Source organism: Dipodomys spectabilis, unplaced genomic scaffold, assembly GCF_019054845.1.
Source record: "Dipodomys spectabilis isolate Male_0828 unplaced genomic scaffold, ASM1905484v1 ptg000126l, whole genome shotgun sequence".
NCBI lineage: Eukaryota > Metazoa > Chordata > Mammalia > Rodentia > Heteromyidae > Dipodomys > Dipodomys spectabilis.
In genome coordinates this window covers 4,327,853-4,342,401 of record NW_024870803.1, presented here as the reverse complement: position 1 = coordinate 4,342,401, position 14,549 = coordinate 4,327,853, and the positions used below count along the sequence as shown (strand labels likewise).

The following is a 14,549-nucleotide window of genomic DNA, read 5'->3' as shown; positions in this document are numbered from 1 at the left end:
CTCTGTGGAGCACAGATGCCAGTGCCCAGTGGTGTGCAGACCAGCTTGGAGGAACAGACCATGGCTTTTCTTGCTAAGCATGCTTTCTGTAGTGGTCATGTAATCACCTACAATGGTACCCAGAACCTCTCCTGGGACTCTGTGCCATCTCAGCAACGTCTGTCCTGGACAGGCCCACAACTCGTCCACGTCTCAAGTTCCCCTTCCACGCAAGGACAAGCCCCAGACAAGTGGGACCTCAAGACCCAGAGTTTCCAGCTCCCACAGGATCCTGCCCGACTGAAGCCCTATGTCTGCACATACCCAGGCTGTGGCAAATCCTACTTAAAGTCTTCCCACCTCCAGATCCACAATCGCAAACACACTGGGGAGAAGCCCTATGCATGCGATGTGACGGGCTGTACGTGGAAGTTCTCCCGCTCAGATGAACTCAAACGACACAAACGGACACACAGCCAAGATCGGCCCTACCTGTGTACCAAATGCAACAAGAATTTTGCAAGAGCTGATCACATAAAGCAGCATGAGAGAGTCCACAGATAATTTTGTCGTCATGGAGCTTGAACTCAGGGCCTGGCCACTGTCCCTGAGCTCTTTTGCTCCCGGTTCAAACTCTACCACTGAAAACCACATTACCTCTTCTGGTTTGGTGGTTGCTAATGGAACATAAGGCTCACAGACTTTCTTGCTCAGGCTGGCTTTCAACCACAATCCTCAGACCTCAGCCTCCTGAGAAGCGTTGTAGAATTATGGAGCCAGCTTGTACTCTAAATCTTTAATAATCTGTACATTTATTATATTGTGTATATTGTTTCTATTACTCTTATAACTGTAAGAGTTTTTTGTAATTTCTATTTTGTATATGATGTTTATGGTTTGTAGTTATCTTGTTATATAGCACAGTTTGTAATGAATATTTTTATAACCTTTCAAATTCCAAATAAATTACTACTTTGAACACACACAAACACACTCACAATCACACAAAAGCTCCTTCTTAAGTAAAACTCCAGTCAGGAGCATATTCACGTATAAGTTTCTTCTGAGATAATAGCCGACAAAGTCCTCATTTTGTCTGACAGAATTAATAAACCTTATTTCTGTTGTTCCAAGACCCTGATCTCGTTCTTCATCAATTGGCTGGGAGGGGAAAGTCCATGGGATTCTCACCTCCAATGAGCCAGCAAAAAGCTGGAAATAGAGGTGTAACTCAAGTGGAAAAGCACCAAGCTTGAGCAAAATAGCTCAGGCACAACACCCAGGCTCTAAGTTCAAGCCCCAGGAACAACACACACACACACACACACACACACACGCACACACACACACACACACACACACACACACAAGAAAAGACAGTCTCTCCTCCATCAGGACAGAGAAAAGCAGCTGCTCTTAAGCTACGGAGGGTATTTCTAGGAAGGAGACAGAGAGATGGGAAAACTGTGTTGAGAATGGGAGGCAGGGTGAACCTTAGTGGCCAGGCCAGAGCAACCTGGAGACACAGAGAGCCAGGCAGGCCTCGGGGCAGACAGAGCTTGGGCTTAGGGGCAGGCAGACATGGCCCCGGGGCAGACAGAACTTTGGCCTGGGGGAATGTAGGCCTCACAGAATGACTTCACACCTGCGAACATTCCTCCTTTTTGCTCATTTTCTTTTTTTTATTATTATAGCTTTAAGTAGTTGTACAAAGAAGTTCCCATTCTACAGAACAGTACATGAGTACAAGGGTCTGACCACATCATCCCCATCACTCCTAACCCAGCCCTTCTCTCCCTTTTTCTTTTAAATAGAGATTAGATGATTACCTAAACTTCACCTGTGTCACAGTGCTGTGCAATAGTGACACTTAGTTAAAATCACAACCACATTTTAACCTTCACTAGGCACATTGTCATTATCAAGGTCTATACAGTTGTGAATTCCAGGAGCTTTGACAATAGAAATCATTTCTTCCGCCTCAGGGGATGATTACTTTTCCCTGGTTCCCTCTTTCCCTCTTTCCTCCCTTCGCATGGCTGTCTTTGTTATGCTTAGTTCTTGTTCTTCTATGTCCAGTGCAGCCGATGGGCCCCTTTGTTGTATGTTGTTCCATTTCCCACTTATTCTGTTCCTTGTCATTGGCCAGGAGAAGAGGCAGTGATCCGTCTTCTGAAGTTGCTTCCAGCTAGAAAGGGGCGATGACCCTTTGTGGTGGCCTCCTGAAGGTCTGGGTATCCATCAGACTTGTGGGTGGAAGTTGACTGTAGCCTCCATACCCACCATGTAGGAGCATCTGGTTAACCATTTGGTTGGTGAAAACTTTCGCTCATGCCAGCAGTACCTCCTGTAAGCACTTGAAATAGGCAGGGGGAGGGGGGCTGGGAATGTGGCTCAGTGATAGACTGCTTGCCAGACATGCATGAAGCCCTGGGTTTGATTCCTCAGTACCAAATACACAGGAAAGTCAGAAGTGGTACTGTGGCTTAAGTGGTAGAGTGCTAGCCTTGAGCACAGAGAAGCTCAGGGACAGTGCCCAGGCCCTGATTCAACCTCCAGAACTGGAAAACAGAAAGAAAGAAAGAAAAGAAAGAAAGAAAGATAGAAAGAAAGAAAGGAAGAAAGGAAGGAAGGAAGGAAGGAAGGAAGGAAGGAAGAAAGAAAGAAAGAAAGAAAGAAAGAAAGAAAGAAAGAAAGAAAGAAAGAAAGAAAGAAAGAAAGAAAGAAAGGAAGGAAGAAAGGAAGGAAGGAAGGAAGGAAAGAAGGAAGGAAGGAAAGAAGGAAGGGAGAGAGAAAGAGAAAGAAAAGGAGACAGACATGGAGGCAGGGAGGGAGGAAGGTAGAGAGGGATGTAGGGAAGGACACACCTTTGGAGGAAGGGATTAAGGAAAGAAGAAAGGAAGGAAGGAAAAGAAAAAAAGGAAAAAGAAAAAGTCAGGGTAACTAAAATACTGGTTTAGCTGGGCACCAGTGGGTCCCACCTGTAATCCTAGCTACTCAGGAGCCTGAGATCTGAGGTTTGCAGTTCAAAGCCAGGCCAGGCAGGAAACTCTGAGCTTCTTATCTCCAATAAACCACTCAGAAAACGGAATCTGCAGTTCCGCCTCAAGTGGTAGAGTGCTGGCCTTGAGCTGATGAGCTGAGGGACAGTGCCCTGGCCTTGAATTAAAGCTCCCAGACCGGAAAAGAGAAAGAAAGAGAGAAAGGAAACAGACAGGAAGGAAGGAAGGAAGGAAGAAAGGAAGGGAGGAAAAAATAGAAAGGGAGGGAGGGAGGTAAGGAGAGAAAATAGACAGAAAGGGAAGGAGGGAGGGAAGGAGGAGGGAAGGAAGGAACAAAGAAATGAAGGAAAGATGGAAGGATGGGAAAAACACAGGATAGAAAGAAAAGAAAGAAGGTAGAAATGAAGACACAGAAAGAAATAAGGAAAGAAAACAAGAAAGAAGAAAGAGAAAGGGAGGGAAGGAGGAGTGAATGAAGGAATAAAGGAATGAAGGATCGAAAGATGGAAGAGTGGGAAAAAGACAGGATAGAAAAAAGAAAGAAGAAAAAGACACAGAAAGAAAGAACGAAAGAAAGAAAGAAAAAAAAAGAAAGACATGGATGGAGAGAGGGAGGGATGAAGGGAGGGAGGAAGGGAGGAAGGGAGGAAAAAGAATGAAGGAAAGAAGAAAGGAAGGAAGGAAGAGAACAGAAAAGAAAAATTCAGGGTAACTAAAATGGGGGTTTAGCTGGGCCCAGGTGGCTCACACCTGAAATCCTAGCTACTCACGAGCCTGAGCTGTGAGGACTGCAGTTCAAAGCCAGCCTAGGCAGGAAACTACAGGAGATTCTTATCTCCAATAATCCACTCAGTAAACTGGAAGTGGGGGCTGTTAAGGTGGCTCAGTGGTAGAGCACTTGCCTTGCATGCTCGAGGCCCTGGGTTCGATTCCTCAGCACCACATAAGAAAAAAGGCGGGCCTGGTGCTGGTGGCTCTCGCCTGTAATCCTAGCTACTCAGGAGGCTGAGATCTGAGGATCGTGGTTCAAAGCCAGCCCAGGCAAGAAAGATCGTGAGACTCCTATCTCCAATAAACCACCAGAAAACCGGAAGTGGCGCTGTAGCTCAAGTGGTAGAGCGCTTGCCTTGATCTGAAGAGCTGTGGGACAGCGAGCGACCAGGCCCAGAGTTCAAGCCCCAGGACCGACAAAAAAAAAAAAAAAGAAAAAAAGCGGAAGTGGTGCTGTGACTCAAGTGGTAGAGTGCTAGCCTTGAGCTGAAATGCTGAGGGCCAGCCTCCAGGCCCAGAGTTCAGGCCCCATGACCAGACCTAAAAGAAAAAAAAACTAAAAAGAAAACCGGAATTGTCGCTCTGCCTCAAGTGGTAGAGCGCTGGCCTTGAGCTGAAGAGCTGAGGGATAGCACCCAGGCCCAGAGTTCAGGCCCCAGCCCCGGACCAAAAAAAAAAAAAGAATAAAAGAAAAAGAAAGAGAGAGAAAGAAAAGAGAAAGAGTGAGGACAAGACAAAGAAAGAAACAAACAATTTAGGAGGAAGGAAAAGAGTGAGAAAAAGAAAGGAAACAGAAAGAGAGAACACGAGAAAGAGAAAGAAAGAAAGAAAGAAAAAAGGAAGGAAGGAAGGAGAAAGAGAGACAAAAGGAGGGAAGGAGAGAGGAGGAAATGAAGGAACAAAGGAACAAAGAAAGAAAAGAATAAAGGAAGGGAAAGACAGGATAGAAAAAAAGAAAGAATAAAGAAATACACAGAAAGAAAGGAAGAGGAAGAAGAGACAGACATGGAGGCAGGGAGGGAGGAAGGGAGGGAGGGATGTACAGAAGGACACTTGGATGGAGGAAGGGATTAAAGAAAGAAGAAAGGAAGGAACGGAAAAGAAAAGAAAAAAAAAGAAAAGTAAGGAAAAGACAGGGTAACTAAAATGCCAGCTTAGCTGGGCACCAGTGGCTCCCACCTGTAATCCTAGCTACTCAGGAGCCTGAGTTCTGAGGATTGCAGTTCAAAGCCAGCCCAGGCTGGAAACTCCAAGAGATTCTCATCTCCAATAATTCACTCAGAAAACCGGATGTGGTGCTCTGCCTCAAGTGGTAGAGCACTGGCCTTGGGCTGAAGAGCTGAGGGATAGCGCCCAGGCCCAGAGTTCAAGATCCAGGACCGACAAAAAAATAACAAAACAAAAACATTAGCTGGGCGCTGGTGGCTCACGCCTATAATCCTAGCAACTCAGGAGGCTGAGATCTGAGGATCGCGGTTCAAAGCCAGCTCAGGCAGGAGAGACCGTGAGACTCCTATCTCCAATAAACCACCAGAAAACCGGAAGTGGCGCTGTAGCTCAAGTGGTAGAGCGCTCGCCTTGAGCTGAAGAGCTGAGGGACAGTGCCCAGGCCCAGAGTTCAAGCCCCTCGACCGACAAAAAAAAACATTGCCGGCATTAGTAGAGCAGTTACAGGACCGAGGAGTGGCATGAGCCAGGAAGTCATGTGTCTTAGCAGGGAAGAGGCCCAGAAGCCATTTTTTCCTCTTCCCCAGAGAATCTAGCAAATTTAGTCATCTTTTTCTCCGTTCTGAATATTTGGTTTTACTTTAGCCAATAGGTTAACATAGTAGCAACACTATTCACCCCAGCATAGAGATGTCTCCTATTTGGGCAGTGGGAAGATGTAGGGCCCTTTGGTTTGGGGCCAGAAAGGAGGTATAAAGGTTTAATAAGGTAAGTGCACAGAGCTGTCACTACCATCCTAAAGTAACATTTAGAAATAAATGAGATTTTTAGAACTATAAGTCAGGAAATATCCAATTGATAGAATATTATTCAGGTCTTAAAGGTAATTAAGATGATGAGACATGAGGAAATGCTGAGCCACACAGTAGAGTCCCTGCTACACAGTGCTAGTACACATGTAAAAACGACACAGGCACATCATAATTGCTGAATCACTTACTGGGGGAAGAATGTTCCCTTTATTGAAAAACAACATAAAGATGGTGTAGAGGCTATACACAAAACAAACACAAAAAAAATCACAAAGTACAGAATAAGTGAAAATGTCTTTGAAAGCAAATACTTCTCAAGGAGACACACTACTGGACCCCATCCCAAGATCAATTTGCCTCTACCAGATGCCACCTCATCCGGCCCAGGGCCCAGCTTTCATGAGAGGTACACTGAGAAGATTGAACAAAGGGAAAGCACTTAAGTGTGCCCAAATCTGCCCACTCTGAACACTTCTATTTCGCATATCCTTCTATGTTTGAGAGCAAGCTTCCTATTAAAGCTTTTTCTATTTCTGCTTACAGAAAAATCCAGTCACACAATTATCTCCTCTCAATAGCACTCAGATTCTGAAGGATTGGTTTGTTCTGTGGTACTGGGGATAGAACCCATGGCCTTGCACGTCAGGCAAGAGCTCTACAACTAAGTGACCTCCCCAGCCCATTACATTTTTTTTTAAGTGGCAAAATGGTGTTACCATGGGTACACGTGACCATAAATGAAGGCCATGGTGACGTCCAGCCCTAGCAGGACCAGGGATCTCTAGTAAAAAGGGCAATTCTCAAAAAAGAGGGGAAATGCTCCATTTTCTACATCACTGCTAAACAACTTAGGCGAAAGACTGGACTTTGTAAAACTGCAATACAACAGGAATACGAAGGCTTCTTTACAGGCTTCAAAATACAAGGGTAGAAAAGGTTTGATGGTTTTATGATGACAGCTATAACCTCCTCTCAATAATGGCTCTCAAGAAAGTGTTCAGTCAAGACTAAATTACAGAGCTTTTACATTCTCAAAGAGTGGAGTAATAGTGCAATTTTAAAATATGAAATTATGTATAACATTAATCAAAAATGTGGATAAGCAACATTAACAAATGCTATAATATTTATTAGTATATTTCATACTCTACTACAAAAATAGTCATAAAGAACTTGACACATTCAATACAATGATCGTGTTTTACTTTTTGCAAGCCATGTATCTCTGAGCTACATTCTCCCAGTTGATTACATTCCAGATGGCCTTCAGGTAGTCAGGTCTGACGTTTTTATACTGCAGGTAGTAAGCATGTTCCCACACATCAATTCCCAACAGTGGAATAAGGCCTGTCAGATAGAAAGGGAAAAGAGCAAAACATGAATTTGTCTCTCTCAACCTTTATTACTCTACACACAAAGTTACCCTTTACAAAAGAATTTGTTTCTTACATAATTAGAAATCTGCTTAAGAATGGAAATTCGGACTAGGAAGGTTGCTCAGCGGTCGAGTGCTTGCCTACCATACATGAGGTCTTGGGTTTGAATCCTCCACACCACATAAGCAGAAAAAGCTGGAAGTGGTGCTGTGGCTCAAGTGGTAGAGTGCTAACCTTAAGATGAAGAGCTGAGGGACAGCACCCAGGCCCAGTTCAGGCCTCATGACAGGAAAAAAAAAAGAATGGAAATTCTTTTGTGCCAGTATTGAGGCTTGAACTCAAGGCCTACACCCATTTGGCTTTTTCCCTCAAGGCTCTACCACTTAAGCCACACTTCCATTTCTGACTTGTTGCTGGCTATAGATAAGAGGCTCTCAGGTCCATCTGCCTGGGCTGGCTTTAAACCTTGAACCTCTAATCTCAGCCTCCTGAGTATCTAAGACTTAATTAAGCATGAGCTATCAGTACCTGGCTTCAGCGACATTTTTTTCAAAGTTTCAAATTCAATTAGGATCATGGGAATTTGCTGATCCTAGGCTAACATTTCAAAATCAAATAGCTTCATATACCAAAGAAACGCAGGAAGGCAGGAGTCTGGGGACCTGAGTTCTGATCCCAGCTTAACATAAATGTTCAGCAGAATAGACAGAAAATCACAGGTTCCAAAGTCAGTCTCAATTTATACATTTTTCCTCTTTATCTTGCTATTTATCTACTATAGGCTTTAGGGTTTTTGGTTGGCTGGTATTTTTATTGTTTTGGGATTTTTTGCTTATTCTTGGGTTTGAACTCAGGGTATCATGCTTCATTTGGTTTACTTGTTTGGCTGGCAATACACCATTTGAGTCATGCCCCTAAGCCCAGCTTTTTGGATCCTGTTGTAGAAACAAAGTCTTGTGGGATTTTCTGCCAAGGCTCACCTTAAGCAGAACCCTTCAGATCGGAGCCTCTACTGGCATAAGCCACACGCTTTAGTTTTTTAAGCGCATGGTTGTTTAAATGGACACTAATTCTCTGTAGAACAAACAAGGGTGAATGAATGATCTACAAAATTATACATGCTTATTTTATAAAATATTGAGGAAACCTGTCGTTCCTTGCAGTGGATCCTGATTTGCACACGCAGCAATCTGGAGCTGTCCCCGCTCCTTATTGAAGCCAAGCCAACCCCACCCTGAGCCTTGGACACCAACAGACACCGCCGTCAGCTTCTCCTTAAACTTCTCAAAAGAGCCAAAGTCACGCTTGATGGCTTCTAACAGCTCCCCTATTGAAAAAAAAAAAAAAAAAAAAAAATATATATATATATATATATATACACACACACACACCAGATATAAACAATTATAAAATATTATATACATCAGGAAGCATCATCATCAATGGTATTCACCAGGCACTATGATGAAAATTATCTATACAACTTATGGGTAGGGATGGGAGGGGAAAAATTGGGAGAGCGAGGAAAGGGCTGACATCATCCAAAAAGAAATGTACTCTTTACCTGACTTACGTAACTATAACTCCTCTGTACATCACCTTTAAAATAAAAAAAATTTAGGGGGGTGGACGGGGGTGGGAGATGGGAAGGGATGGGAAGGGGAAACAAAGGAGGAAGCAACAATGCTTGATAAGAAATGTACTCATTATCTTGCCCATGTAATTGTAACTCCTCTATATGGTATTTTCACAATAAAAAAATTTTAAAGATAGGATCAAATTGAAGTTAAAAACCTGTATTTTAATCCTTCACTTTACATTTTGTTTTAATAAAAGGCACATTTACATAGCTTTTGCATAGACAAAATATATCCAGTTCAACAATATGTACGTTTCAACAAAGAGTGGCTGAACTTGAGTTCAGCTCAAACTTCATCTTTAGCTGAAAATTCCCTTCAGGATTCTTTTTTTTTTTGGTCGGTTGTGGGGCTTGAGTTCTGGGCTTGGGCGCTGTCCCTGCGCTCTTCAGCCCAAGGCGAGCGCTGTACCACTTAAGCCACAGCACCACTTCCAGTTTTCTAGTGGTTTTATTGGAGATAAGAGTCTCATGGACTTTCCTGCCCGGGATGGCTTTGAACTGTGATCCTCAAAACTCAGCCTCCTGAGTAGCTAGGATTACAGGCGTGAGCCACTGGCGCTTGACTCAGGATTCATTCTTTTACTATGCAAGTATGCACACTGAGCATATTTTGTAAATCAAACTATAAATAACTATATGTAAACTGAAAAAAAAAAAAAGGAAAGGAAAGAAAATCAGCTATTTCCTGAGAGTATAACTCAATAGCAAATACATGCTTGGCATGCATGAGACCCTGGGCTCAGGGACCAACAAGAAAAAGAAAATCCTACTGTGCACAAAAACAGACATGGTGGCATAAGCATATACCAACCTTTGGGTTCTCCACCACCATTAGGGCTCAGGTTTGTCCAGAAAATGCTGTGATTGATATGGCCCCCACCATTGAACTTCAGGGCAGGCTGAAGAGCTACCTGGGCCGTCACATCTCCTGAAATGTAAAAGGCACACATTTTTTTTTTTAATTCTTGTTTTTATGGCAGGCACCACTGGCTCATGTCTGTATTCCTAACTGCTTAAGAGGCTGAAATCTGAGGACTGGGGTTTGAAGCCAGTCCAAGCAGGAAAATCCATGAGACTCTTATCTCTGATTAACCACCAAAAAGCTGCAAGTGGAGCTGTGGCTCAAAGTGCAGAGCAATAGCCTTGAGCAAAAGAACTCAGGGACAGTGCCTAGGCCCTGAGTTATAGGGGGGCGGGGGAGGGTGCGAGAAACACCTCTGAAATTCAACATTTTCTTTGGTTTCAGTTCAAGTTTTATTTCCTCAAATACAATAAAGTTAAAGTTAAGGCTGAGTGTGATGAGGCACACCTGTAATTTCAGCTACTCAGAGGCTTAGGCAAGATGGGACAGGAAAGTCCACAAGGCCAGCCAAAGCAACCTGAGACTCTGTCTCAAAGAGAAAACCTCTTTTAATTAAAAAAAAAAGAAGAAGAAGAAGAGGGGCTGGGAAGGTGGCTCAATGGTAGAGTGCTTGACTTGTATGCATGTGGCCCTGGGTTCGATTCCTCAGCACCACATAAGCTGAAAAAAAAAAAAGTCAGAAGTTGAAAACAATGGAGGGGGTAACAATGGTCAATGGGAAGTGTACTCCTTACCTTGCTCATGTGACTGTAACCCGCTGTACAGTATCTTTACAATAAAAAATTAAAATAAAATTAAAAAAGCCAGAAGTGGCACTGTGGCTCAAGTGGTAGAGTGCTAGCCTTGAGCTGAAGAACTGAGGGACAGCGCGTAGGCCCAAAGTTCAGGCCCCACGACTGACCCAAAAAAAGAGCTAGTGATATAGCTTAGGAGTAGAACACTTTTCCAGCTCAATGAAGCTCTGGGTTGGATTCCCTAAAAAGATTCCCCCCAAAAAAGGAAAAAAGTTAACAACTTCTAACTAAAAGTTGACTAAATTATGTTAGTAAAGTACGTGTGATGGAATCATGATGCTATTTTGCTTGTACATTTCTTTTTCCCACAAGTTTTAAACAGGAAATTTTAACCTTTGAGTAATTTCAAAAATATAATTTTGAAATAAAAGGTGGCTCTGCAGGTACTCATACAAATAAGCAATGGAGTATTATTATAATAAAATGTAAGGACTTTGTTCCATTGGCTCTCATTAAATAAAGCGTTTCTCGGGCCACAAGAACTGAGATTAAGATGTTTTCACTTTTTTCCAGCACAGAGCCACGCCCCCAGTTGAGCTTTTCCAGTACTGAGCAGAGTTCCCAGGTGTCAGATGTTGTCTTGCAGGAAATACTTTCACAACTGGATATTCCCCAGCATCACCATGACCACATCCTTCAAACATTTGTTTACTGAATCGAGAGCCTTTTCCCGTATCAAGATTCATCTGATTCTTGCAAGTAAATGTTCCAGAATGTGGTAACTTCCTCTTCTACTTGCTTAGCCATTTAACTAAATACAATCCTGCTGAAATACCACATGCTTCCACTAGATGTCCCTAGTCACTGTCTAAGAAAACCTCTAAATTTCACGTGCCTGAAATTCAGTAAACAAACCTTTAAAAAAACAAAAAGTCCTACTATGTGGCTTATGAAGCAATACAGACTCAAACACGGCTATCAATTATTTTCTTGTACACACTGCTAACGGATTAAAAGGACAATATACAATTTTGCATAGACATTAAAACATCTAATTCCCTTATACATCTCCCTTCTGAGGTACAAACATAAGTCCACATACTACTAGTTGTGAGCTCTTAAAAAAAAAAAAGTTAGGGCTGGGAAGGTAGCTCAGTGGTAAAGTGCTTGCCTTGCATGCATGAGGCCTTGGTTCGATTCTTCAGCACCACATAAGCAAAAAAAGCCAGAAGTGGCGCTGTGGCTCAAGTGGTAGAGTGCTAGCCTTGAGCTGAAGAGCTGAGGGACAGCGCCCAGGCCCAGAGTTCAGGCCCCACGACCGGCAAAAAAAAAAAGCCAGGAGCCGGTGGCTCACGCCTGTAATCCTAGCTATTCAGGAGGCTGAGATCTGAGGATCACGGTTCAAAGCCAGCCCGGGCAGGAAAGTTCGTGAAACTCTTCAATAAACCGCTAGAAAACAGGAAGTGGTTCTGTGGCTCAAGCGGTAGAGCGCTCGCCTTGAGCTGAGGAGCACAAGGACAGCGCCCAAGCCCAGAGTTCAAGCCCCACGACCGACAAAAAAAAAAAAGTGAGCTCTATATTATATTGTAATTGAATTACCACTATCTGTTTTCCTACAAAATGGTACTTTTCCTTGTGAACTTTGACCCCTAAGTTAAATCAAGAAGTGTGTCAAGTCTAAAGGGGCCTGACGTGTTCTACAGCTCGCTAAAAGATTATCACAATGCTAACTCCTGCCTCTCTACCTCTCCCACACGGAGTAAATCCCCTTGCAAGGGGCAGCTCAGAGCAAACAGTGGGCATCTCCAAGTTTCCCAGGACTGTGGGAAACGCCCAGCACTCCCCTTCCCCCTCACTGTCGGGTCCCAGTGACCACTGCCTGCAATGCACCAGATTGGGGGGGAGGGGGGAGGGCAGAGCGCCCGCCTCTCCCACTTGCTGCCCAGGCACCAAGGCACTGAGTTGCTTACAGCCACAACTCAGCCCACTTCGGACACCACCCAAGGGCACTTGTGTGACCCAGGCCGCCAGTGGACAGGCCTCTAAGCCCTCCCGCTAGCGGCTGGCAAACCTACCTTGAGGCCGGGCAGTCCCAAGAGCACATTACATAACAAGGCTGGATTTTAAACGCACACAGGCAACACTGAGCTTGTGTCGTGCACGGTCCTACAGCTCACCAACGCTCCCGAGGGGTCACAGGAGGCTCGACTCCGCCGTTCTGAGATACTAAGGGGCCGTCCACCCGTCCACGCAAGGCTCACGGGCGGCCTTGGCTGCCTGGAAACCCGCGGGGTGTGCGGCGCTGCGGGTGGACCCGGCACCTACCCTTGGCCAGCGCCTCCTGGTACTTCTCCTCGGTGGCGTTCAGGTTGTTCACGTAGGCCAAGTGGTGCTTGCTGTGGTGCAGCTGCATGATCTGGGCGTTGATGTGCGGCTCCAGGGCGCCATAGTCGTACGGCAGGTCCGGGAGGCTGTGCTTCTGCCGGGAGCCCAGAGCGCCCAGGGCCGGGCCCAGGCTCCGGCCCGCGCTGGGAGACAGAGGCGGCGGCGGGTCACCCGCCGCTCGGGAGCGCTCCGCGTCCGCGCACGCGCGCGCCGGGCGCAGTCCCCAGCGGCGTCCCCTGCGGGCCCACGGCGCCCGCGGCCTCCCCCGCCGGCCCTCGCCCGGGACCGGGACCGGGACCGGGACCGGAACCGCGCGCCCGCCAACGCCGCCGCCACGCGTCCCTCACCCCAGGGTCCGGGCCGAGGCCCGCCGCCGCCCGCCGCTCACCTGCTCGCCACCCGGTACCACATAGCGCCTCTCCCGCCCCGCGGCCTCCCAGGGACACTGACCACCGTCCGCTCCGAGGCGCGCTTCTTAACCGCGGCGTCCGCGCCGCGCGCCAGGACCGCGCCGCCCCGCCCCGCCCCCTTCCCGCCGCGCCCAACGCGTGGGGGGGACCGCGGGGAAGTCGGGGCGTGTCCTGCCCGCCGCGGCCCCCACGCTGCCCGCCCGGACGACATCGGAAAGGGGACCGCAAGCCTGGCCGCGGTCGCGGCATCTCGGTGCCAACTTGTGGCGGCGCTCAGGCGCGTTTCCCAAAAGAAGGTCGGACCCTCCCCCGCTCGGAGTTGGTTCGGTCCGCAGGCCCCGCCCCGGCCCCGCCCCCGCCCCTCCTCCGGCCCCGCCCCGGCCCCGGCCCCGCCCGCCGGCCTCCACCAGAAGCCGGGGTCGGTCGGCCGCGCTCCCCGCGCTCTCCGGCGGCCAGGGCGCCTCCCCGTCCTTTACTGGAAAAGTCCGCATGGCCATAGCTCGCCCTCCGACCCCCCGGACGGTGCTTGGGGCCGGTGGGACCTAGCTGCTCGTCAGGACGGCCCGGCGAGGTGTAGGGCCAGGCCGAGCGTGGAGCCCTCTTGTCCCTGGTGACCTTGCTCTGCCAGCGAGCTGGCTCCGGGCCCGCCGCCCGCCGCCCGCCGCCCGCCCCGCCGGCTGCCACCGAGAAGTCGAGGCTGCGCTGCAGAACCGGCCTCCAGCTGTCTTTAATTTGCCCTTGGGATTCGTGGCGTCGACTCCAGGTGACAATGAACTCTCCCGAAGAGCGTACAGCTCGCACACAGTTGATCAGTCGAACAGGTTGGAACGCCAGGCTCACACTTTCCTCGTCAGCGGCGTGTCGGGCTCACAGGGACTTCTTTGAACCAGCTCGGGAGCATATAACGGAAATTGCTTCCTGTGCTGTCTTACAGTCCAATGAACTGAGTGGCCAATGGTTTCTAGACCACTTAAAAAACAATCCTGAATTGTGTGGCTTCTCCCTAAAAGCCTTGTCCTGCCAGTGACATGATCTGGGTCTTTAGTGGATAGACCAATATCAAAGGAAGCAGAGAGCAGATGCTGGAGAGTTTCTAGTGCCCTCACCCACCCTTGGCTTTCCACCCAGGGATGACTTAGACGTCGGGTAATTGGAATGGAAGGTCAAATTCAGAGGAAAAAGACTCGTTTACAGACATCAGGAGAATGGAGTCCGAGTATGTGTTGGAGTGAAGAAGAAAATTCAAAATGAGCAGTGTACTGCCCTAGCATGAACAAGGGCTAGGTTCAATTCCCAGTACTGTTTAAAAATAAAACAGAGAAGTTCAGGTTGAAACTTGTTTAATGACTATCCTCAAAGGGTTAATAACATCAGTTCCAGGTAGTTGAAATACATGTAGCTGAGATCAAGCA

The 14,549-nt window shown here is 47.0% G+C and overlaps 1 protein-coding gene across 2 annotated transcripts; it reads right to left on the bottom strand.

Moving 5' to 3' along the window:
* Positions 1–5,903: 5,903 nt before the first annotated feature.
* Sod2 (superoxide dismutase 2) lies at positions 5,904–13,216 on the bottom strand. Of its 2 annotated transcripts, none has more exons than XM_042689721.1 (5): positions 13,116–13,216; positions 12,668–12,870; positions 9,558–9,674; positions 8,264–8,434; positions 5,904–7,078 (listed from the first exon to the last, which is right to left on the bottom strand). In XM_042689721.1, the coding sequence occupies exons 1-5, from the start codon at positions 13,136–13,138 to the stop codon at positions 6,933–6,935; spliced, it is 660 nt and encodes a 219-aa protein (XP_042545655.1). In that variant the 5' UTR covers positions 13,139–13,216; the 3' UTR covers positions 5,904–6,932. The 2 variants fall into 2 exon arrangements, with proteins under 2 accessions (XP_042545655.1, XP_042545654.1); XM_042689720.1 differs by having other exon boundaries at positions 8,255–8,434; positions 13,116–13,215.
* Positions 13,217–14,549: the final 1,333 nt, after the last annotated feature.